Source organism: Nicotiana sylvestris, chromosome 3 (genome assembly GCF_000393655.2).
Source record: "Nicotiana sylvestris chromosome 3, ASM39365v2, whole genome shotgun sequence".
Lineage (NCBI taxonomy): Eukaryota > Viridiplantae > Streptophyta > Magnoliopsida > Solanales > Solanaceae > Nicotiana > Nicotiana sylvestris.
In genome coordinates, this window is record NC_091059.1 from 219715766 (window position 1) to 219741325 (window position 25560).

General features: G+C 34.0%; 1 protein-coding gene across 1 annotated transcript; it reads left to right on the forward strand.

The window, feature by feature from the left end:
- The first annotated feature begins 22857 nt into the window (after positions 1-22857).
- Positions 22858-25434, forward strand: LOC104218463 (protein SPIRAL1-like 1). Its single transcript, XM_009768961.2, has 3 exons — positions 22858-22999; positions 24165-24449; positions 25130-25434. Exons 2-3 carry the CDS (start codon positions 24192-24194, stop codon positions 25208-25210), a joined length of 339 nt encoding a protein of 112 aa, XP_009767263.1. The 5' UTR covers positions 22858-22999; positions 24165-24191; the 3' UTR covers positions 25211-25434.
- The last annotated feature ends 126 nt before the right edge of the window (positions 25435-25560 follow it).

Below are 25560 nucleotides of genomic sequence, written 5' to 3' on the forward strand. Positions count from 1 at the left end.
CCCGTCAATGTTTCTAGGTAGCGAATGATGAAGGGAGATTCAAACCCAACATATATTCCTAACCTTCTTTCCGGACCCATTTTGGTGCGATATGGCGGTGCTACAGGCACATACACTGCGCATCCAAAAATTTTTAAATGGGATATATTAGGTTCATGACCCAAAACTAGTTACAACGGGGAATATTTATGATAATTTGTCGGTCTGAGATGAACTAGCATTGCTGCATGCAAAATGACATGACCCCAAATAGAAGTGGGCAACCTCGTTATCATGAGTAACGGTCTTGCTATCAATTGTAGACGTTTAATTAAAGACTCTGCAAGACCATTTTGAGTGTGAACATGAGCTACAGGATGTTTCACTTTTATCTCAATTGATAAGCAATAATCATTAAATGCTTGGGATGAAAACTCAGCAGCATTATCAAGTCTAATAGACTTAATTGGATTATCAGGAAATTGTGCTCGTAATCGAATTATTTGTGTCATTAATTTTGCAAACGCGAGGTTGCGAGATGACAATAGGCACACATGGGACCATCTAGAAGATGCATTTATTAAGACCATAAAATATCTAAACAACCCACTAGGTGGGTGAATAGGTCCACAAATGTCCCCTTGTATACGTTCCAAAAACGCAGGGTACTCAATTCCAACCTTTGTTGGTGATGGTCTAATAATTAACTTGCCTTGATGACAAGAAGTGCAAGAAAATTCATCATTTAAAAGAATCTTTAAATTCTTTAATGGATGCCCATTTGAGTTTTCTATAATTCGTCTCATCATAATTGATCCAGGGTGCCCCAATCGATCATGCCAAAGTATAAAAGTATTGGAATCAGTAACCTTTTGGTTTACAATAGAATGTGCCTCAATTGCACTAATTCTTGTCCAATACAGGCTACAAGATAAAGATGGGAACTTCTCAATAACCCTCTTTTGGCCAGAGACATTCTTGGTAATGATGAGATATTCAAGATTATTCTCATCTATTGTCTCAATATGATATCCATTTCGACGGATATTTTTAAAACTCAACAAGTTCCTCTTAGACTTGGAGGAGAACATTGCATTCTCTATGATAAGTATTGTTCCCTTAGGCAGAGTTATAGTAGCTCTTCCAGAGCCTTCAATTAATTTACTACTACCAGAAATTATAGTAACATCTGCCTTACACATATTTAAATGAGAGAAATATTTCTTCTCTTTGAATATTGTATGTGTCGTACATGAATCAATTAAACAAATATTTTTACAATTGAACTTTGATCCAAGTTTGCTTTGTGGAATAGCTATATTTGCCTCCCATTATTTGACATACAAAAGAAATATACGAATAAACATTAGTATTTTCAGAAAGAAAAAAAACCATACTATTATCATAAACACAGGACAAAAACACTATCATAGTGCTTTTAAACATGTTTAAAATATTCACACAGTGATTTTGAAAATAATGTTTCTAAAGTACCATGTACCTATATGAATTTAAAGCAAAATAGAAATGGAAACACGGCATACCATTCAGTCTATATCACTGTTAACAACGTGAATACTTACATGTTCGATAAATATATGTTTTCGTTACGTTAATGTTCTTGAAATCATATGTTCCACTGGATTATTACATTTTAGTTTTAGTAGGATAGTTGATATTCTATTTTAAATCAAATTACCTATAAGTTAGGCCATTCCAATATAAGAAGCGATAAGAATGGTATTCGTACCATTATTGGAACATTGTATAAAACGAATACTAGAACTATATTTAATCAAAATGAACTAAAACTATTCCATAAAATAAATAATATTAATTGATACTAATGACTACTACTCATGTAAAGAACTATGACTACATGGTATTTATTCACTAACTACTTTGAATAGGCAAAAATAAAAATTAAACTACTCAATCATCTTTAACTACGAATCCATCACCGATCAAGTGGTCTATTTTCCCATCAGGGCGCTCAAAGAAGTCTGCCACATCCAAGTGGGTGATGTCAAAATCATTGTCAGAGACAAAATTAGCTTCAGGGTCTTTGTTCTTTAGAGATGCTTGATAAAGTTCAACCAAATATCTTGGTACACGACAAATATTTGCCCAATGGCCTTTTCCACCGCAACGGTAACATTCGGTTTCTGAACCATTTGCCTTTGGTTTCTCATCTTTCCCTTTCCATTTTTGGTGGTTATTTTTCTTTGGGGGGTGATTAACACCAGAAAAATTTCTTCCTTGTCCACGGCCACGACCACGACCACGAATAGGGCCACGGCCTTTTCCATGCTTAGCATATTGAGAATACACCTCATCCACTTCAGGCAATGGTGTAGACTCAGTGGGTCGATTTTCGTGATTTCTCATGAGCAAGTCATTGTTTCGCTCAGCCACAAGGAGAAGAGAAATCAACTCAGAGTACTTCTTGAAACCTTTCTCTCTGTATTACTGTTGCAAGGCCATATTGGAGGCATGAAACGTTGTGAACGTTTTTTCAAGCATATCATAATCAGTGATAGTATCTCCACAGAGTTTCAATTTAAAAGTAATTTTGAACATTGCAGAATTATATTCAGAAACAGACTTAAAGTCTTGGAGCCTCAGATGAGCCCAATCATATCGTGCTTGTAGAAGAGTGACCAACTTTAAGTTGTCATATCTTTCCTTTAAGCCATTCCACAAAACAAGTGGATCTTTGACTGTGAGATATTCTATTTTCAACCCTTCATCAAGGTGATGACGCAAGAAAATCAAGGCCTGGTCTTGGGTGGATGATTTAGTTTTGTCTTTAATGGCGTCTCCAAGACCCATTGCATCTAAATGGATTTCAGCATCCAACACCCATGTCATATAGTTCTTGCCCGAAATTTCAAGGGCAACGAACTTTCTTTTCATAATATCAGTTATAATTAAAAGGGGAGAAAAATTGTACCTTAATCTTCTTGAGACGGTAGAGTGTCGTGCTGATAACGTGAGATGAAACAATAAAAGTAGAAGAACAATATTGCAGAGAAAGAGAAAGAGGAAAATCTTATTGAATTTTGGGATGATTTACAATGGGATAAGACCCCTCTATTTATAGGGGAAAAATAATTTAGCCATAAAGTAAAACTCTCTACAAGATAGACATTCACTCTAAATAGAATTCTATTCATAACAGGATTCCTTTTTTTTTTTTAACCTTTTGAGTATTTCGATGGCAACTTTCGTATTTTGTTAGTTTATTTTAAGGTCGAGAAAGGAGATTCATTTCTCAGCTCAAGTGCACAACTATTTCAAATATGATACGTTCATATATTTCAAAATAGTTTAATTTCAAATTTCTTAGTTTATCCTTAATAATAGTATTATTTTGTCGACATACAAATGTCATTCCATATTGGCATGCTAACACAAAATGAAATGGAAGGAGTATACTTAAAGAGTATTAACTGCAACTAGTATTAGTATTCGCGTGATGTGCGGATACAAATAACAAATTATAATTTAAGTTATTGAAATTACCTTAAAATTTAAAACTTTCAGATAACATGTTTTTTTTTATTTATATTTTTATTTTATATCTATAACAATGCAATTCCTTGATTTAGTACTTGTATTTTATTTGGTGGTCACTGTTAAATAATACTGAACATATCACGTTTATGATATGTCTTGTTTGAGCATATTATTTAACAAAATTCTTACTACTTTTTTATGTTTCACCACAAATTCGAATAAGTTCTATCCTTCTACATTTTCACCCAAAACAACTCTCTCTTCAGTCTTTGCTTATAGTTATTACATTATCTATTACTTAGTAATGTTATATTCATGTGATCTTTTATTAGCTTATCAATTGACTTGATATCTTGCTTATTACCCTTTTGATAAACATATATAAATACAAAAACAAATTATTCCTAAAATTTAATTTATTTTTGTACTTTTATCCTCTTACTTAGAACTTTTTTTTCATTTAAATCTTTCAATAATATATTTTGAGTATTATTTAATATACTTATACTTAATTAATTTCAAGTATAAATATTCTCACACTATCTCTATTTTCCTCTTTATACATCCCTTTCCTACTATGAATTTTTAATTAGTTTTTTTACATTAATATTTTACCAATAAACAAAATATATAATATCACATTTTATTTTAAGTTATAACTTTGAATTAGTTTAAAATATCAATCGATAAGTTTATTATTATTATTATATTTTAAATCTATTGAATTTTTTTATAATTGTTTTTTGTATCACGTGTAATTAAATTTTCTTTCTCTTTTAAAGTTAGGATACAAATTAGACTTTAATTTTCGTTCATAAAATTACCCATATGAGATATTTATTTTGTATTTCATTAGTTTTAATTTGTTATCTATTTGTTAGTTTTTTATCTAGTAAAACTTTAATTTTGTAGTCCTATCCATAGTTTAAGCGTTTTCACCATAATTTTAATCTAAATCTCAAGTTTAAATCGTCTTTCCCTTATATTTCTAATATTAAATATTTTTAAATTTTTTGTTATTGCTATTAAGTTACCTAATTATATAGTATTTTATTTTCTTATGTGGCCTTCATTAACATGCCTCTTTATTTAATATCATAATCTATTTATATCCTTTAATATTATTATATAAATTGACGTATGATTTTTAATCTTGAAATAAATATTTATTTTATTTAAAATTAATATTCAAAATTATTAAATTATTTAAATTTATTTATAATATTTTTAAGCATTATATATTTACTTTATTCTAATTTTTAAACTAATTCTTAGTATAAATAACCTCGCAATATCTTTAATTTATTAATATTTTGATTTTTTTAATTTTTTAAATCTATTAAACTTCAGTTATGTGGCCTTATCCACATCATGACATTTTTTTATCATACGTAAAAAAAAACTTTTTTATATCAAATTTAAATAAGTTTTATCATTCTTTGTTATTTATGATAGAAATTTTGATTTTTTTCTCTATTTGTTTCTTATTTTGCTATTGTATATTCAATACTTAATATTATTAACATTGTCATGTGCTTTTTATTAGTTTACTTGAACTTAATATCCACTTTTATCACATTCATTTTAATATAATACAAATAATAAATAAAAATTATTTCAATAGTAACTTTAACTCTATTGCTCATATTCTTAAATATGATTTTTCTTATCATATTAAAAAAAAGTCCCATCTCAAATTCAAATATATCTTATTCTTCTATTATATCCATTGGACCACATTTTCAAAAATCATCTTATACTTTCAAACTTAACCTCGCAATACTCAATTCAAATATTAATCATAAAAACTCTAATTGTTGCAACAATATTTTCACTATTATTTTAAGAAATTTTTATTTGTCTGAATTGTCAACATTAACATAACCTCATTATATATATATATATATATATATATATATATATAACACTATTTAATTATTTTTCCTACCATAACTGAATTAGACACAAAGTTTAATTAAAGATACTTATTGTAATGTATATTGTTCACAAATAAGGTCAGATACAAAGCTTGTACTAAATAAAAATTATTATTTCAACTTAAAATTAATGTGTAAGATACAAAATAAAAACTTAATTGATTTTTTCTCAAAAAAAGATACCTACCATAACTGAATTATACACAAAATTTTAATTAAAGATACCTACAGTAATGTATATTGCACCCAAATAATGTTAGATATAAAGCTTTTACTAAATAAAGAATTATTATTTCAACTTAAAATTGATATGTAAGATACAAAACAAAAATTTAATTGATTCTTTCTCGGAAAACAATACCTACCATAACTGAATTATATATAAATTTTAATTAAAGATACCTACAGTAATGTATATTGTACCAAAATAAGGTCAGTTACAAAGCTTGATCAATTAATTAAAATTCGTCCCTACCATAATTATACAAAAAAATATTAACTAAATTATACTAATAGAGATTTGTATCATAATTAAAAAATAATTCTTATTGAACTACTACTTCCATTAATTATATTTTCATTTATAATTCAAATTTTTAATGTTGTCTTAAAATTGCCAAGTGACTTTTTTTTAGCTTGCCACTTGGCTTAACCTCATGCTTCACTACTCTCCTTTTAATATAATATAGATTCGATCAAAAATAGGGACACTTAGGGTGCGTTTGGTACGAAGGAAAATGTTTTATAGAAATGTTTTCATGGAAAATGAGTAGTTTTATCACTTATTTTCACTTGTTTGGTTGGTAAGTGAAAACCTTTTTTCGAAAAATATTTTCTAGTATTTGGTTAAAGAGTAGAAAATATTTTTAGGAAAATAATATTTTAGGCTACATTCTTTACACCCCCCCCCTACCCCAAATACCCAACATTTCCATGACTCTATTTTCTTCAAGAATTTAATTATTCTTCTAAAAATTCACACAAACCAAAAGGAACGTAACTAATGTGTTGATTTACTTTTTTTATGCAAAAATAACATTGAAATTTATGCTTCATGACTAAAAAATACTCTTTTTGTTGAAATAAAAAAAATACTTTTTACTATATTATAAAAGGAAAGTATTTTTTTGTTAAAACGAAAAAAATTATATCGTGAAAAGAAAATACTTATTAATCATTTATTGAAGTAAGGATAAATTTGAAAGAAAGAAAAACTAACGTGGTTTCCAAAATCAGACACTTATAATTGACCTTTTTTTTTTGTTAAACAACATTAAGAATCGAAAAGAGTAATTTTATTGACGTTCTTTTTGTATGGGTCAAAATTAGATCAGAGAAATTCGGCACGCGAAGACGTAAGGTCAAGGTCGGACAGTCATCAATAAGGCCGAGGTCGGATAAGCCGAGGTCGGGCAGTGATGAAACGACTAGTCTGCTCTGGAAACCTCAAAAAGAATATTCTACTGAATATTCCCTCTAATTGCACCTTTTCTTTTAGGATTTTTCTAGGAATACCCCTTATAAATAGGAAGTGGTGACTTCCCAAGCGGGGGGCGCTCTCCCTCTCCCTCTTCCTCTTTCTAGAAAATATGTAAACACACTTCTCCAAAGAAATGAGAGGATCCGTGATCCATATCTTCATCAGATCCGAAACGGTCCTAAGGTTCTTATATTTGCCTATCATTCGTCTTTATTAAATGAAAGAAGATCTGTCTCACTGAAGATCAGGTGAATCTTTTCCTTTATTCACATTTTTGTTACTTAATTCATCTTTCTTTATGCTATTAAATCTGGCCATAATCGCCGTCAACATTTATATTCGGCTATGTTTTTTAATTCGTATTATTCATCTCGGATCTAGAGTTAATTATCCTTAACTAGGATTAACCCCTTTATCTTCTTTGATTGAATTGTTCAAAAAGGTCCCAATTCTTTTTGCTCAAATAATTTGGCGCCGTCTGTGGGGATTTTCTAGTTAAAATTTTAGTTTCCTCTAGATCTGGAATTCAATTCCAGTTCCACGTGCTATTCATGGTAGATATTTCCTAGTACGGCTGTCTACCATAACATGGAAAGATGAAATAGCTTTCTTAAACTCTCTTTTGCTTCTGCAGCTTCAACTTTTTAATATACTATTCGTATAAGAGAATATTCGTACAACTTCCGCGTTCTTTAAATACCAAATCAAAGGCGTTTCTTATTATTGGATAAATTTGATTATATATTTCAACTACAGAAAACAGATAAGTGACTTCAAGGACTTATGAGTTCAATTGTCTTAAATGAAAAGAGCTTGGACATAGAAGCTAAAAACGTCCAAGTTATAAAGATGGAAGGACTGCAATTGCACAAAACAAACTCAAGAAAATGACAGCCCATAGAACGTCGAAGTGGAAAAAGAGGGCAGATGGAGCAATCTTAACTTTATGTTTGAAATATCATAATATGCTATCTGTACAACAACAAATTTTTTTTTACTAAAGCGGACAACCACGCCAAAATTGGTAGCGGCCACTGAAAGCATAACCGGAGAAGGGAATATGGTCACTCCTCTCCACTCGTCGACCGATCAAATCGAGGTAACGAACGCTTTTATTTTGTTTTAACTGACTATTTTTCTAAGTGGAATAGAAGCAGAAGCAAACTGGGCCACCCCCAGGAAATACCTCATATTCTCCAATGCAAGCAAAATTAAGCAAACTGGGACTCCCCCAGGAAATACATCATATTCTCCAATGCAAGCAAAATTAAGCAAACTGGGACTCCCCCAGGAAATACATCATAATCTCCAATGCAAGAAAAATTAAGCAAACTGGGACTCCCCCAGGAAATACATCATATTCTCCAATGTCAAGCAAAATTAAGTAAATTGGGACTCCTCCAGGGAACACCCCTTAAGGCCAAGGGCCTTCGCCAAAAAAGAAGAGCGACATCGACCAAACGACGACGGGTTAACATTTTGATAAGTTTGAAATAACACCCTTTAAGGCCAAGGGCCTTCGCCAAAGAAGAAGAGTTCGATCTCGATCGAACAACGACGGGCTGCTATTTCGATATGTTCGAAATAACAACTTTAAGGCCAAGAGCCTTCGCCAAAGAAGAATAGTTCGACCTTGATCGAACGACGGGCTGCTATTTCGATAAGTTCGAAATAACACCCTTTAAGGCCAAGAGCCTTTGCCAAAGAAGAATAGTTCGACATTGATCGAACGATGACGGGTTAACATTTCGATAAGTTCGAAATAACACCCTTTAAGGCCAAGGGCCTTTGCCATCAAATAAAAAAAGGTTCGACCTCGCTCGAACAGCGACGGACTGCTATTTCGATAGTTCGAAATAACACCCTTTAAGGCCAAGAGCCTTCACCAAAGAAGAATAGTTCGACCTTGATCAAACGACGACGGGTTAACATTTTGATAAGTTTGAAATAACACTCTTTAAGGCCAAGGGACTTCTCCATCAAATAAAAGAGAGGTTCGACCTCGCTCGAATGATGACGGGTTAACATTTCGATAAGTTCGAAATAATACCCTTTAAGGCCAAGGGCCTTCGCCATCAAATAAAAAAGAGGTTCGATCTCGCTCGAACGACGACGGGTTAACATTACGATAAGTTCGAAATAGCATCCTTTAAGGCCAAGGTCCTTCGCCATCAAATAAAATAGAGGTTCGACCTCGCTTGAACAACGACGGGTTGCTATTTCGACAAGTTCGAAATAGCACCCTTTAAGGCCAAGGGCCTTCGCCATCAAATAAAAAAGAGGTTCGACCTCGCTCGAACGACGACGGGTTAACATTTTGATAAGTTTGAAATAACACCCTTTAAGGCCAAGGGCCTTCGCCATCAAATAAAAGAGAGGTTCGACCTCCCTCGAACAACGATGGGCTGCTATTTCGACAAGTTTGAAATAACACCCTTTAAGGCCAAGAGTCTGCGCCAAAGAAGAATAGTTCGACCTTGATTGAATGAAGACGGGTTTCTATTTCGACAAGTTAGAAATAGCACCCTTTAAGGCCAATGGCCTTCGCCATCGAATAAAAGAGAGGTTCGAACAACGACGGGTTACTATTTCGACAAGTTCGAAATAACACCCTTTAAGGCCAAGGGCCTTCGCCATCAAATAAAATAGAGGTTCGACCTCGCTTGAACAATGACGGGTTGCTATTTCGACAAGTTCAAAATAACACCCTTTAAGGCCAAGGGCCTTCGCCATCAAATAAAAGAGAGGTTCGACCTCCCTCGAACAATGACGGGCTGCTATTTCGACAAGTTCGAAATAACACCCTTTAAGACCAAGGGTCTTCGTCTAAAAATAGAGTTCTTAGCCTCAATCGAACGGCCACAGACCAACGCTTCGATAAATTCGAGACGACATCATTAAGGGTCGACAACCACTGGAAGAAAAGAAAAACGGGACTCGCCGAGCGAGCCTCTATCTTGCACTAAAGCCATGAATAGTTGGAATAAAAAGTGAAGTACGAGGCAAATATCGAAGAAGAAAACTTTTATTTGTGCAATGTCACAACACGGGCTATCACCACTTACATACGGCCCATGCCAAAAAAAAGAGAAGAAGAATCCGACCTCGCTTGAATTACAACGGGTTAACATTTCGGCCTTTGCTCGAAATAACACCCTTTAAGGCCAAGGATCTTCACCAAAAAGAAGAGTTCGACCATGATCGAACAACGACGAGTTAACGTTTCGATAAGTCGAAATAATACCCTTTAAGGCTAAGGGCCTTCGCCAAAAAGAAGAGTTCGACCTCGATCGAACGACGACGGGTTAACATTTCGATAAGTCAAAATAACACCCTTTAAGGCCAAGGGCCCTCGTCAAAAAGAAGAGCTCGACCTCGATCGAACAACGACGGGTTAACATTTCGATAAGTCGAAATAACACCCTTTAAGGCCAAGGGCCTTCGCCAAAAAGAAGAGTTCGATATCGATTGAACCACGATGGGTTAAATTTCGACCAGCTCGAAATAACACTCCGACGACCAAGAGCCATCGCCAAAAAAGAAGAGTTCAGCCTTGTCCGAATCAACTTCGTCCTCGCCCGAATTCACAGTAAGTGACCTCCTCCGATGTCGCCATCCTTGGCAAAGCCGCTATCCTGGCCTCGACGGCCTTCCCTAACTCTACCGTCTTCTCGATCGACTCATCATTCGAGTCATTGGCCCTGATCAAACTCTGCTAAAGATCGGCCTGCTGGGATACCACTTTGACCTAAAGATCGGCACCATCAGCCGCGATCTACACTAGTCGACCTCGCTATTCGAATTTCTCGAACTACGATTAATGAAGTCCGCTCACCGAGCTCGACCAAGAGACGACCTCGATAAGCGGAGGGACTAACTGTATGGGTCAAAATTAGATCAGAGAAATTCGACACGCGGAGACGTAAGACCAAGGTCGGACAGTCATCAATAAGGCCGAGGTCGGACAGGACAAGGTCGGACAAACCGAGATTGGGCAGTGATGAAATGACTAGTTTGCTGTGGAAACCTCAAAAGGAATATTCTACTGACTATTCCCTCTAATTGTACCTTTTCTTTTAGGATTTTTCTAGGAATACCCCTTATAAATAGGAAGGGGTGACTTCCCAAGCGGGGGCGCTCTCCCTCTTTCTAGAAAATATGTAAACTCACCTCTCCAAAGAAATGAAAGGACCTGTGATCTCATATCTTCATCAGATCCGAAAGGGTCCTAAGGTTCTTGTATTTGCCTGTCATTCGTCTTTATTAAATGAAAGAAGATCCGTCTCACTGAAGATCGGGTGAATCTTTTCCTTTATTCACATTTTTGTCACTTAATGCATCTTTCTTTATGCTATTAAATCTGGCCATAATCGCCGTAAACATTTATATTCGGGTATGTTTTTTAATTCGTATTATTCATCTCGGATCTAAAGTTAATTATCCTTAACTAGGATTAACCCCTTCATCTTCTTTGATTGAATAGTTCAAAAGGTCCCAATACTTTTTGCTCAAACACTTTTTCTCCTCACAATCACTCATGATTTTTTTTTAAAAGAATAAAAAGGAAGAAAACTATAACAATCCCGAAACATTTAAACTATAACAATCCGGAAACATTTTTTATATCGTGAAAAGAAAATACTCATTTGTTGAAAAAAATACTTTATCCATAATATGATCAAAAGAAAGTACTATTAATAATATTTCTATTTAGGATGGGGTGGGAGTGAGGGTAGGGTGGGTCAAGATTAGGTGGGGTGGGGTGGGGTGAGGTGGGGTGGGGTGTGGGAGTGAATTGGTGGGATGGAAAATGTGGGGAAGGTTGGAAAAGAGTTTTGGAAAATATTTTCCTTTTCTTGATAGGGTCCAAAATATTTAAGCCAACCTTAAAAAAATTGAAAAATATTTTCCTTTATACTAAACACACCCTTAGTGAGAACCCGTTTCTTTCTTTTGTACAATTGTTGACGAATGTGCTAAATCCACTAACACAATTACGTAGTAGCAAAGAAAGAAGCTAGTCTTATCTTGATGGCGATTTTCCGTTGCATGCACGCCTTATCTTGTACGTATGTAATTAAAAGCTTAAATTTCCGTTGCGTGCAAATCATTTATATGCTTTCGTAAGGATTTACCATTGATTTTAATTTTTGTCACCAGCGTCTTGTTCCATGTTTCGCCTTTTCGTTTTCCTTTATTTTTTGTCACAATCCAAACCCATGAGACATATTATTCACTTTGGGTCTAGGTCCGCACGAATTTAATTATCCATCGGGCTACACCATCTCGAGCCTCAGAAGTATGCTTACCATGTAAATTTGCGTCATGCCTTACATAACTCTTCCCCAGTGGCGGAGGTAGGATTTCCGCTAAGGGGGTTCAAAAACGAAAAAAGTTAAAAAAAGATTAGCTAGTGAGAATTGAACAAATGACCTTACAAGGTTTTGAACCCCCTTCACCACTAAGATATGCTTTTCGGATATATCAAGGGGATTCAAAACTTTCCTTATATATATAGTATAATTTTTCGGCGAAGGGGGTTCGGTGAATCCCAGCCCTTTCGCTCCTCTAAATCCGCCCTTGCTCTTCACTTTTCTCTCTCATTCCGATGTGGGATTTGCTTAAGGTGACATGTGCACCCCTTCTTTAGAAGCATGCCAGCCTAGAACCCTGTCAGTCCTGCATTACCCGCCCTCGTCAAGCCCCATTCTGTCATGGTTATCACATTCAACTCCCTCTTTAGGACTCAACGTCCTCGTTGGGGTTTGTCCCACCATCGTACTGAGAGAGATTCGGCTATGATACCATATGTGTCACGACCCAAACTCATGACACGTATTGTCCGATTCGGGCCTAGGTCCGTACGAATCTTTCCTTCAGGCTACACCGCCTCGAAGCGTGCGTACCATGTGAACTTGTTATGTAGCTCTACACTTTTCTCTCGCATTCTGAATATGCCGGCCTAGAAGTCTTTCGGTCCTGTTTGATCCGCCTTCATCAGCCCGCCCTCCGTCATTTGGTATCACATTTCCTTTCCTAAATTCAGTTAAAATCGAGAATACAAATAAGATATAAATCATAAAAAAGAGAGAACTCGGGATATGAAGTAAGAAAAATTATTCTTTCGATGTATGGTCTTGAAAAAGTGGGTATAGCGTATTTTTGGGAGGAGAGTATGTATGTTAGTCCTAAAAGATTAGGACCAACGGAAGCGATAAGAAATTCAAATTGTCAGAAATAATTTTCTTGATAAGTCTAGAGATTAACTTTATATCCCTCAGTAATAAACTGTCTCAATTAAATTTGCATTAGCACTTGTTAAAATTCATTTGCAGAATATTCTAGTGAAATTACCCCATTTTTATTTCATCTTTACTTTAACGCTACCTTTAATTTCCCTAACTTCTAAATATTGCTAGAAATAAATAAGAAGCTTAAAATATGACGGGAAAAGAATAAACTTGGGGTCCATAGCCACCCAACCCTTCCCAACAAACCCTGTTTGATTGTACTTTATACCAGAAAAAAAAATACATAAATTAAAGATTGAAAATTCTTATTAGATCTTACCTACATTTACCTTGTAATTTAACAATAAACTTATAGGTAGGAGTTGGCGTGTTGACCATTAAGCATAGAATATTAAACACATGGCCAATCGTATTAAGTTCTACACCATACTATGGTTATGCCACATGTGCAAAGCGACCAAATCCTTTTTCTTCTACTAGTTTATATATTTCATATACACATTCTAAAAAATTCACCAAAAAAGAAAAACAAATTAGCTTCTACTTGTCTTTCTAATCCTAACACGTTGACTGACCTTTAATTAGCAAAATAAACATTCTTTTCCTTTTAGACAAGAGGGGTTGCTCTGATGGTAAGCAACCTCCACTTCCAACCAAGAGGTTGTGAGTTCGAGTCTCCCAAGAGCAAGGTGGGAAGTTCTTGGAGGGAAGGATGTCCGGGGGTCTATTTGGAAACAGCCTCTCTACCGCAGGGTAAGGGTAAGGTCTGCGTACACACTACTTTCCCCAGACCCCACTAAGTGGGATTATACTGAGTTGTTGTTGTTGTTGTTGGCGCTGTGGCGCGTGTTTTGTAAACTTAATTTTGACGCAGCATGTTTCCTCCATAGTTTCAATCAATTCTATTACTTCAAATTAGTTTGGGAAATTTCTTGCTTATTTCATCTTTATCGTTTGAATCGATGAATTATGTTTTGGTTTGTGGGTTAGTTTTTCTAACTAAAGTATGATTTAAGAGGGGGAAATGACAAAGTTTGATAATGACAAATCAACAACATTAATAACTTAACAGGGAGAGAAATGAAATTTTGAGAAATATTCAAAACCATATGTAGCAAGTTTTGTGCACGTATAAAAGTATGTTATTAATGATAAATTCAAAAAACTAAAATTAAATTATTTTTTAAATATAAAAGTACGTTATTTTAAAGAAAAAAAGAAAATAGTACTTTCTTTGGTCCACAATAAGTGACCAATTTGCTTTGGGCACACCCATTAAGGAAATGTTCCTTCTGTTCACTTTTACTTGGCATGTATACTAAACATAATTTTCATTTTTACTTGTCACTTTATGCATATCAAGATAAGACAATTTTTTTCCTGTTATACCCACAGTATTTATTACTCATTTCAAATCATTTTCTCAAATCCAATAAAATATGCATCAATTAATATGGGTATTATGGTAAATTATGCACTTCATTTATTATTTCTTAAGGGGCTTGAAAAGTCAAAACGTGCCGAGTAAAAGTGAACAGATGGAGTATTAAATTATAGACAAAAATAGTTAGTGTGACTAAACTACTTTTAATTAAATGATGCATCATAGTTATAGTAACACTTACTTCTTTTCTCAAATGTAATGAGTAAATGACTTTTTAGGGATATGTACATAAAATCAATTTTAAAAAAATAAATTGAATTTTTTCTTGATTATATAAATAGACACTTATTTTGAACTAAAATAAAAAAGCAAATCGGTCAGACAGGAGAGAGTATATATCACAAGTATGTACTTGGCATCACTAAGTGGTTGTGAGTTCGAGTCTCCCCAAGAGCAAGGTGGGAAGTTCTTGGAGGGAAGGATGCCGGAGATCTATTTGGAAACAGTCTCTCTGCCCTAGGGTAGGGGTAAGGTCTGCGTACACACTACTCTCCCCAGATTCAATTAAGTGAGATTATACTGGGTTGTTGTTGTAGTAGTAGTACTTGGCATCATGATGAAATAATTAATGTTAATGTGAATATCTAGGCAAATAAAAAAAAGGTGATGCTGATATGTAGATCTAGACAAGGGACAGAGAGGTTAGAGCAAAGGGAAATGGATGATTGGCACATGCATAAAGTGAAGAAACCACACTCACATGTGGGGGTGCCTCAACTCTATTAGGCAATAACAACTAACCCATCTCAATCATCTTAGCCCATGTTCTAAGCTACATTTCTTTCAATCCTACTATGCTTTGATTGCAACATTATGCCCTACTTTTTCTCCCTAACCTACTTTTACATTACATACAGAAAAATCTTAGTATAAAGTGACATATCATGAGTTGCGTAAGATAATTTTTTTCACCAAAAGTTGGGGCTCAACCATCCATAGTCTATCCAATCCAATCATTAATGTGCAATCCTGAACTTGTGAGGAGCTTGAGAGGCCCCATTGTTCAATATCTCAAGTATATCGGTTGTGTATATAAGTGATATCCTTACAAAGCTTTTTGTCATTTTTCTTCCCACAAAGGAAGAAAAGATAAAGGTTGCTCATTAATTCTTTTCCCAAGTAGTGACATATTCTTGAAAGCAAAAGTTACTTTATTATGCTACAGTAGAAACGATAAGTAGTTCTCCATCTTTAATTAGAGGTTTTAAGTTAAGTTATGGGTATGAAATCGCCTTTAATAGTGAGAGCTTTATTCCCAAAATGGAACTTCCCGATGCAAATCTAACTTAAGGCCTGTTTGGCCATAAAAACGATTTCATTTTTTTTCGAAATTAGTATTTGGCCATAAGATTTTAAATTTTCACTTGAAGATGAAATTTGAAATTTTTCAAAAATTTAAAAAACTTTTTCACTTCAGATCACTCATAAAATTCAAAAACAACCCAAAATTATATTCATATTCAAACAAAACTCTAATTTTCAAATACTATTTTTACTTTAATGAAAATTACTTTTTTTGGAATTTTACAATTCTTATGTCCAAATGCCCACTTTAGTCTAGGAAGCAAAAGTTACTCTACTAATCTTTTGTCTAGTAAAAGTAAATCCTACCTTTTGCTTTTTGCCTTGGAATACCAAACTTCTAAACCTATGTATAATTGTTGGAGGATATTTTAAGTATATCATCAACATCCACTTTTTATAAAAACCTGGATTTTGTTGACCTTTTAGGTCATCAAAAAGGGGTCATATATAGATCTAATAAATGTAATTCGGTAAGCAAGTAGAGAGTTTTATCTTTTTGTGGAACTTCCATTAAATTGTACTCCCTCCTGTCCAAAATAAGTGATTTTTTGGTTATTTTCACACATATTAAGAAATTCACCTTTTAACATTAAATAGCAATGAAATTAATTATATTAACCTTTATTGTCTCTTCACATAAACACTCCTAACACATACTCCAACATTAATTACTCCAAGGGCAATGTAGGAAAAAAATAATTAATTCATTCTTGAAATCTGGAAAAATCACTTATTTTGGACCATAAGAAAAAAACTAAAAAATCACTTATTTTGGATCGGAGAGAGTAATACACATGCATCACCTTTGGTTGTCATTGTGAAAGCAACTATATAACTAGTTTGCTTAAAATTGACAAGCTTAAGTTATTGTAGCCCGTGACATTAGGGACCATGAAGTCGAGGAAATAAAGATTTTGTGGTTACAGATTACTGCTAATTAAAAAACAGATTTGACAGTTGAAAAGAAATAGATGAGGGAAGATTTTGGATGGAAGATACAAATGAATGCAATTAAGCTTTGCCAGATCATAAAATAAATTCTCAAATCTAAAGCACATGGACAAGTTGATTATAATTAGTCACCTAATAACTTCATTAGTGATTAGTTGGTTGGATGAAGGACAAGGCATCTAAAAGTATTATCCCATCTTAACACAAAAACTCATTTACACTATCCAGAACTTAGAATAGATTGGGATTGTCATAGCTGTCAAAAGGACCCAACCATGGACCACGTCGACCAATATTTTGTTGATTGCATTATAATTTTGTGCTCAAATTGTTGTCAGGATTAAAAAAATAAATTTAAAGTTTATTTCTTTTTTTTTTGTTTACTTTTTGGTGCAGGTGGGAAGAAAATAATGATAACAATAAAGCAATTCTAAAGTTGGTTAAAGCACATGCAAGCATATGGAGTTGGTAAATGTATAATGTTAGGCTAGTTTCTTAATAATGAAATTAAATATAATAAGAGCATGAGTTGGAGCTTCTTGAAATATATACACTCTAATATATACTCCTATATATATTATAGTTGAGTTGAATAGTCATATTATGTAAGGGATTAAGCTATTAGGTTGGGATAGGACAAATAAATTCTAACTACCCTAGCTCGTTAGAAAATAAAGAGAGATATTGTGATGTTGACCGTGACGAGGAAGGTGAGGAACTAATAGCCTGTTTGGCAAAGTATTTTTTTTTGGCCAAAAATACTTTTGGCAAAAAATTAAGGTGTTTGACTAAACTTCTGGAAGGAAAAAAAGTTTTTTTGAGAAGAAGCAGAAGCAGTTTTGGAGTAGCAGAAAAAAGTAGTTTCTCTCCAAAAACACTTTTTTGAGAAGCACTTTTGAGAAAAATACACTTAGAAGCAGTTTTTTAAAGTTTGGTCAAACACTAATTGCTGCTCAGAAGTGCTTTCCAAACTAATTAGACAAACACAAACTGCTCCTCACCAAAAGTACTTTTGAGAAAAGTATTTTTGAAAAAAAAAAACACTTCTCAAAATAAACTGTTTTTTGCGGTTTGGCCAAACGGGCTAATCTTGAATTCAAAGGGGCAAAACATTAGCTACTAAAACTTTGTCAGCCATTATTGCAGCTTTGCTTTGCTGGTCACAGGGCGCCAGTCTGGAATTTAAGGTGCAAGTATCACCAATGCTGGAAAATTTTATTTTGTGCCTCCACAACTTAAATTAGTTGTGTGAGACCTTTTTTTTGTTTCACAACTGTATGGTCCTAGAATTTTATAAATCCAAATATGTAAGATATAGGTCCACAAATATGTTAGATAAGAAAATATCTCACATAACCAATATCAGTTGGTGTGAGGCATACCAAATAACCTTCATTGTTGGATGCACCAAAATGTACGTGGCCTAATGAATAACAAAATAAAGGAGACCATGAAATCTCATGGTTTAAACTCACTGGGATTATTGTGTTTGGCTGAAAATAAGTTTATGAGTTCAGAATTCTAGTTTTTTTAAGTTATTGGGTTCCAAATTAATGATTTATACATATTAATAAATAATAGTATAATACAAATAATGAATTTGAACCAAAGCTACTGGGGTTCGATCGAATCCAAGGCTTGCTCCGCCCCAGAACATGGAGCAAGGTTCCCAGCAACAAGGAAAGAATTAAAACTCACTGAATTACACAAGGTTTTGTGAGGACAATCGTCCAACATAAGGGTATTTGGTTCATCATATTCACCCCTCTCACAGGGAATGAAGTCATAGTTCAAACTTCTCCCATAACCTATTGAGCTTCTTCAAAATAATATGTAGGCTTGCTTCTCCTCTACGAACAACAGAGAAACCAGTATCAGCAATGCAGTCGGACTCAATGCCGTAGCCAAATATTATGTTTAAGGATGTTCAAATTTTGAAGAAACAAGTAGTTTTTTTCCCATAAATAAGTGCACTGAATAAAAAAATATCTGATGAATGGGCAGGGGCGGATTTAGGGGGCCGCAAGGGTGTTCACCCGAACACCCTTTGCCGAAAAATTACACTATATATATAAGGCAAAATTTGTTTTTTATCTCTATATATTATGTTTTGAATACACTTAACACAATTCAAAAGTGTAGTTTAGTGATCAAGGGGTTCAAAATCTACATAAGGTCATGGGTTCAATTCCTACTTGCTACAAAAAAAAAAAAAATTTGAACCCCTTCGGGGAGATCCTGCCTCCGCCGCTGTGAATGGGTGCATTGAGAATCCATTTTTCTTATTTAAATCAAGATTCATTAATTTTTTTTTCAAATTATATACTTATCCAAAGTACTTTTTTGGTCGTATTTAATAACCTTGACAAAGTAGAAATAAAAAACCGACGTCCCGCTTTGACTTTCTATGACCATGGAGGGTTAAATATGTGGCTAAAAACATTCTAGAACTCAATTTGAAATCTTCCCAATTGATTTTTTGACTGTAAAAGAAAACAAGAATGGTAGGAGGATTTTGAAGAGCTGAGAAACTCAACATGGTTGCTCTGATGGTAAGCAATTCCCACTTCCAATCAAGAGGTTGTGAGTTCGAGTCTCCCCAAGAGCAAGGTAGGAGTTCTTGGAGGGAAGGATGTCGGGGGTCTATTTGGAAACTGTCTCTCTACCCTAGGGTAGGGGTAAGGTCTGCATACACACTACCCTCCCCGGGTAAGGTCTGCATACACACTACCCTCCCCAGACCCCACTAAGTAGGATTATATTGGGTTGTTGTTGTTGAGAAACTCAACATGGGAGAGAGAGAGAAAGTTGGGCTCAGATGTGTTGGGGGTTCTGTTGGGCTTAAATGATGCTATTGGGTCTGCTTTTGTTCGAGAAAGAGATTTTTTCTTTCCTATACATTATTTAAAACTTTATTACGAAAAATGTTCATGTATTAGTATTTATCATACCTAAACACATTTTAATTATAAAATATATATAATTCCCTTATTTTGTTGAGAGATCATTTGATTTTCTTGATATAAAGGCTGGGTATTTGGTGGTATCGAGGTTTTCCAAGAGGTTCATCCCCATTTTGCAGCTACACGTTCTTGGTGAACTCGAGCCTCCTATTCGTGCGGAAAATTTTATTTTGTGTCTCATACAACTGACACTAATTGTATGAGACAATTTTTTTGTCTCACAGTTTTGTGGACCCAGATTTCTGTGGACCAAGAAGTGTAAGATTGAGGTCCACAAATTTGTGAAACAAAAAGAAGTCTCATACAACTAATGTCAATTGTACGAGGCACAAAATAAAACTTCCCGATTCATGCTTACCCTAAATGAAATCTACAGTTACATTTATGAACTTTCTGGTATGTGAAAAGATCATCTAAATGTAGCAAAGCCATTATGTTTCTTTTTGGTGGTCTATTGATACACTAAAACGGCGGCCTAACTTATGAACTAAAAGATAAGTTATATAATTCTACTGTTTGAATGAAGATTAAATAACGAGAACGAATGATTAAGTATAGGAGGGTGAAGTGTCCAAATTACTTTTTAGGGAGGAGGGTTTCACTCCTCAGAAGTTGCAAATGGCGATTGATACAATTTATCTACGACTCATCTATAACTTATCTACAACTTTCACACATTATTTTTATTCAATTAAATACGACTACAATAACATAAAACTTAAATACAAATTCTATACAAAATTTATTCAATATGTTTTTTGTATATTTTGTATCTGATTTATACATAATAAAAACAAATTTCATACAACTAATTATATATTATACAACTTATCTACAATTTTCATACATTATTTCTACTCAGTTATATATAACTACAATATCATACAACTTAAATATAATTTTAATACAATATTATTCAACTTTCATACAATAGTTAAATAAATAAAAGAAAAATATATAAAAAACAGAATATAATTTTTCTACAATTTTACTACAATTTTGTAAATATAATGTATATCATGTCTTCTTCTTCTTCTTCTTTTTCGAGTTTCAATCTGAAATTCAGCCAAAACCAAGTCTAATCTTCACCAAAACCCCTCAAAATTCAAATATAAACTCCAAACCATATTTCCAATTGTTTGCAACAACATCCAATCCAAATAAATAATGATTTTTGAAAACCCAAAGTCGAATTCAAAGTTTTTAATGGTTGTCAATAGTGAAATTGCTGCTCTTTTTTCCTTTGTTTTACATAACTGAAATTAGGGATTGAGAGATAAAGAGAGACGTAGAGAGAATTCCCAATTCTTTGCAACATCATCCAATTCAAACAAATAATGTTTTTTGAAAACCCGTCAATGGTGGAATCGTGGGTGGGTGCAAGATACGGGGGGAGAGGGATGGGATGTGGAGAGAGAAACGTGGGAGTGGAAGATATGCTAGAGTAATTTTAGGACACTAATTATTATCATTAATTCCCTTAAAATGTACATAAATTGTAATTGGGTATATAAAATGTAATTATAGTAAAACTTGAGTAGGGAGGGTAATATAGTTTCATATAGTGTAGGAAGGTAAAAAATGTCTTTGAGAAAAATGTCTTTTGAGACTAATAGGCTATTGGGTCAATTTTTTTTATTTTTTTTGGCCAAGTCTGTTTTTTTGTTGTTGCAAAAAGCAGGGATGGAGCTAGTATAAGACTTACGGATATGGTCGAACTTAGTAACTTTTGTCCAAATTCTATATTTATGTAAGAAATCCATCGAATATGTATAAATGTAAAAATTGCACGGGACACCTTATTTCGTCGCCTCCATTTAACCTGTACCACCTTTTAAATTTTTTTTACTTGTATCCACTATTTAAACAATTTCATGCCTTTTTCTCCCCTTTCTTCTTCTTCTTCTTCTTCTTCGGGTAACAATGATTTTATACGGTGTTTGTGAACATACTTTTTAGGTAGTTTATGATGTTTTACCGTGGTGAGCTGTTGTGGCGTTTTATTTTTTTACTATTGTTTAGGGTTTTTTCTTTTTCTTAATTACAAAATGGATTCGTTAGATTTATTGTTGTTTTGACAAATTGATGATTGAGGTTTGTTCTTGATGATATTTGGTGGAAATGTTTCAACTTTGAGCTCATTTGGAGTAGATCTAGGCATTAAATCGTATATTAGATTGTTAAAATTCGAAAAACAATCTGTTTTTGGGCAATTTGCACTTTATGCCCATTTGACCTTAAGTACATGAAAACTTTGGTTGCACTTTGGACCTTTTGGCCTTAAGTGCATCTGAAGTGTAATTTTTCACTTTATACTAATTTTTTTTAAACTTCACATTCGATAAGTCTGAAGTTGATCGTAAAGTGGGTAAGTTTGCATTTTTTTCTTTCAAAGTGGGTATAAGTTCAATTGTTACCCCAAAACCGGGTATAGATGCAAAAATTATTAATTTAGAACCCAATAACTTAAACGAGCTAGAACCTCGGACCCATAATATTCAAATCTCGGCTCCGCCTCTGGCCAAAAGTGATTTTTTTTCAAAGTTATGTATTTGGTCAAACTTTTAGAAGAAAAAAAAATGCTTTTGAGTACAAGCAGAAGCAATTTTTGAGAAATAGAGAAAAATAGATTCTTCCTAAAATATTTTTTTTAAAAGCACTTTTGAGAAAAATACACTTAGAAACACTTTTTAAAAACTTGGTGAAACACTAACTAATGTTTAAAAGTCTTTTTCAAATTAATTAGTCAAATATAAATTATTTTTTAGCAAAATTACTTTTATAAAAATATTTTTCAAAATAAGGTGATTTTAGAAAGTTGGTCAAACAAGCTAGGGAATAACATTTGTCTCATTTCAAATTGTTCACGGGTTCGACAATTCACCAATCACTTTATCTAGTGCTTTTACAACTAGTAATTTAATCCTAAAAGAGAAACCACGTGAACTAGACAAAGCTAAAAAGACAGGGGTCAAAAAGAAAATTAAAATATTTACAAAACCAACCTCCCATTATCCCGTTATTATTTGCACAACAGTCCTGTCCAGCCATGCAAGCTAGCAGGCACCCACTCACTATAGACTTTAGTCGTAACTATAAAAGCCCTACTGCCTTTTCAAGACAATTTCTCTCCGTTTCTTCTCTCTACAGATCTGATCCCTACTGTCCAGGTACCTGCACTCTCTTTTCGCTACTCCGTTTGAATCTCATTTTTAATTTTTTTTTTAAAGTTGAATCTCATTTTTGTTGTCGATCGTTTTCATCTGGATCGGTGTTTTGGTTAGCATTTATGTATGCATCATTCGTTTTATTTTATAATAATTTTCGTGGTTTCGGATCTGAGTTTAGAATGCTGCTGCGATGGCGAGGTTGAATTTTTAGCGATTTATGAATTATGATTGCTTGTCGGTAGATTTACATCCATGGAGCTCGTTATAAACTCTGTCATAATCTCGCGTTATTGTTAGTTTTAAATGTATTAACTACTTTAATTATCATGCATTTATATAATATATGTGTGTGCAATGTGCATTGCTGGCTGACTTTTAATGTCACTCTCAGGGTTTCGTTCAGATGAAATTCCAAAAATTAATTTAAACGAATTAATAGAAGAAACTGATAAACTTGACAGAATAAATCAAATATTTGACATTCCTGACAGTTGTTACTACTATTTCCATCATTAGTAGCGTCACTGTGCGATGTTTTTTGGTTCTGGATGATTTAACAATCACCAAACTTGCATTTCCTGTAATCAGATGTTTTTGCAATCTGCAATGCTGTAATGTGCTGGAGATTTGTGTTTATGTCTAAATTTTCAGCGTACAACTTGATTTCCATGGTTGGAGGTTTGCTTCCTATTTGAGGGATGTTATCTGGTTTCGATAGATAGACGAGTCAATGGTAATGATAAACCCGGAGATAATTGCGTAACAGGCATGTAATTGGTCTAAATGGATACAAGAGCTACAATCCTAAGTTCATAGATTCAGATAGATATGAGTTCTACGTCTGCAGCTATTTCATTATCATGAATCTACTGATCTACATGGGTCTTAATAGGACAGAATTCTGTGTATACATGTATATTCACAATATTTATGCCGTACTAGTCTTGATGATATCCTTAATTGTAGTCGCATGTTACCAAGTTGTGAATTGTCTTTGTGATTTCGTAATAGAATTGCTTAGTTTCTTATAGGGTGGTTCATTGGGATTTATGGTTCATCTTTAGGAGGTACACGGGGTGGGTAATAGAGCTTATTTGTACTTCAGAAGTTTTGGTTACAATGTCTTAAAATCTTTTCTGAGAATGTGTGTTGCTGCTTTGAGCAGAATCTAGCATTTAAAAGTAGAGAGATCATGGGTCGTCGTGGAGTCAGTAGTGGTGGAGGACAGAGTTCCTTGGGTTACCTCTTTGGAGACGGTGAGGCTCCAAAACCTACTGTCACCAAGGTAGAAGCTCCACAGAATCAGGGAGCAACTACAAGTGATCCACAGAAAACTACTGCAGCTGCACCAGCTGCAAATGTTAATAAGCAGATTCCAGCTGGCATCCAGGGGAGCAACACCAATAACTATTTCCGCGCAGATGGACAAAACACTGGGAATTTCCTCACAGTATGATCCGAATCATTTTTCTTTCAAAGTCGGTTTTAGCATTTCCTTGCAGATTACTTATCCTCTCCTACTTATTGGTTTCTTTATTTATGATTCACCTCATGGCTTTGATCAAATAAAATAGTTTTTGAAATGACTGCTTTCAGAAGGTGAGTTTGAAAGCAGTTCTATTATGAAGAAAATTCTTTTCCATTCTCTGTTTTGTTCAGTACTATATGCTTATTACATTCTTAATTCTGTCACCCCTTCAGTTCTTGCTGCTTTTGTAGAAGCACTTCTGCTTTCCAAGTAGGTCAATTGAAGCAATTAACATGATAGGTTCCTTTATTACCTTTTGCCATTTTCAGGAGGCAATTGTGGATAAAGCATCTTTTTTTTTTCTTCTTAAGGAAGTTCTTTTCCGTCTGCTATTTAGTTCAGTATTACATGCTTCTTGCGTTCTTGATTCTGTCACATCACCCTTGTGTCAATTGCTGCTGCCCAAGTTTAGCACTTCAGGAGGGGAATTTGAGGACGGAACCATCCTCTTCTGCAGATATTTTTTTCCCATTTTCATCTAGCTCAGTAGCATAAGCTTCTCGCATTGCTAATTCTGTTGCATCATATTCCCTTTATTCTTTTCTAGTTCACAGGGTGATATTATCTTGTCAATTAAATGTTTGAATCTTGTCTCTTTCCAGGATCGCCCATCTACCAAAGTGCATGCGGCCCCAGGCGGTGGATCTTCCCTGGGTTACTTGTTTGGCGATGGAAAAAACTAGTTCCTTCTGTCCAAAGATGAAACTATGTTTTCATGAAAAATGATGAGACTGCTGTTACTGTATGTTGGTTTGTTTTGTGTCTGGGAAAACAGTGTCGGCATTTGGATGATCCAATTGTAATATGATAATCCTTTCCTACCCACTGTTGGGATTCACCCGGATAAGCTTCAACTGTGAACAATCCTCAACGCATGCTTACAGAAATCAAGTTTTAATTCGTGCTACTGTTGTGTTAGGGTGCAATGATTTTAAAAAACTCAATCGTTTTGCATCCATCTCCTAAAATGATTATGAACATGCATGATACTGCAACAATTGCTCTTTTCATTGTAAAGATGTTTAGCGACATT

What these genes read in the sequence shown, in the direction of transcription:
- LOC104218463 (XM_009768961.2), top strand. Translation starts at nt 24,192, where the DNA reads ATGGGTCGTCGTGGAGTCAGTAGTGGTGGAGGACAGAGTTCCTTGGGT. An exon ending in ACACTGGGAATTTCCTCACA is followed by an intron (nt 24,450 to 25,129) that starts GTATGATCCGAA and finishes GTCTCTTTCCAG; the next exon opens with GATCGCCCATCTACCAAAGT.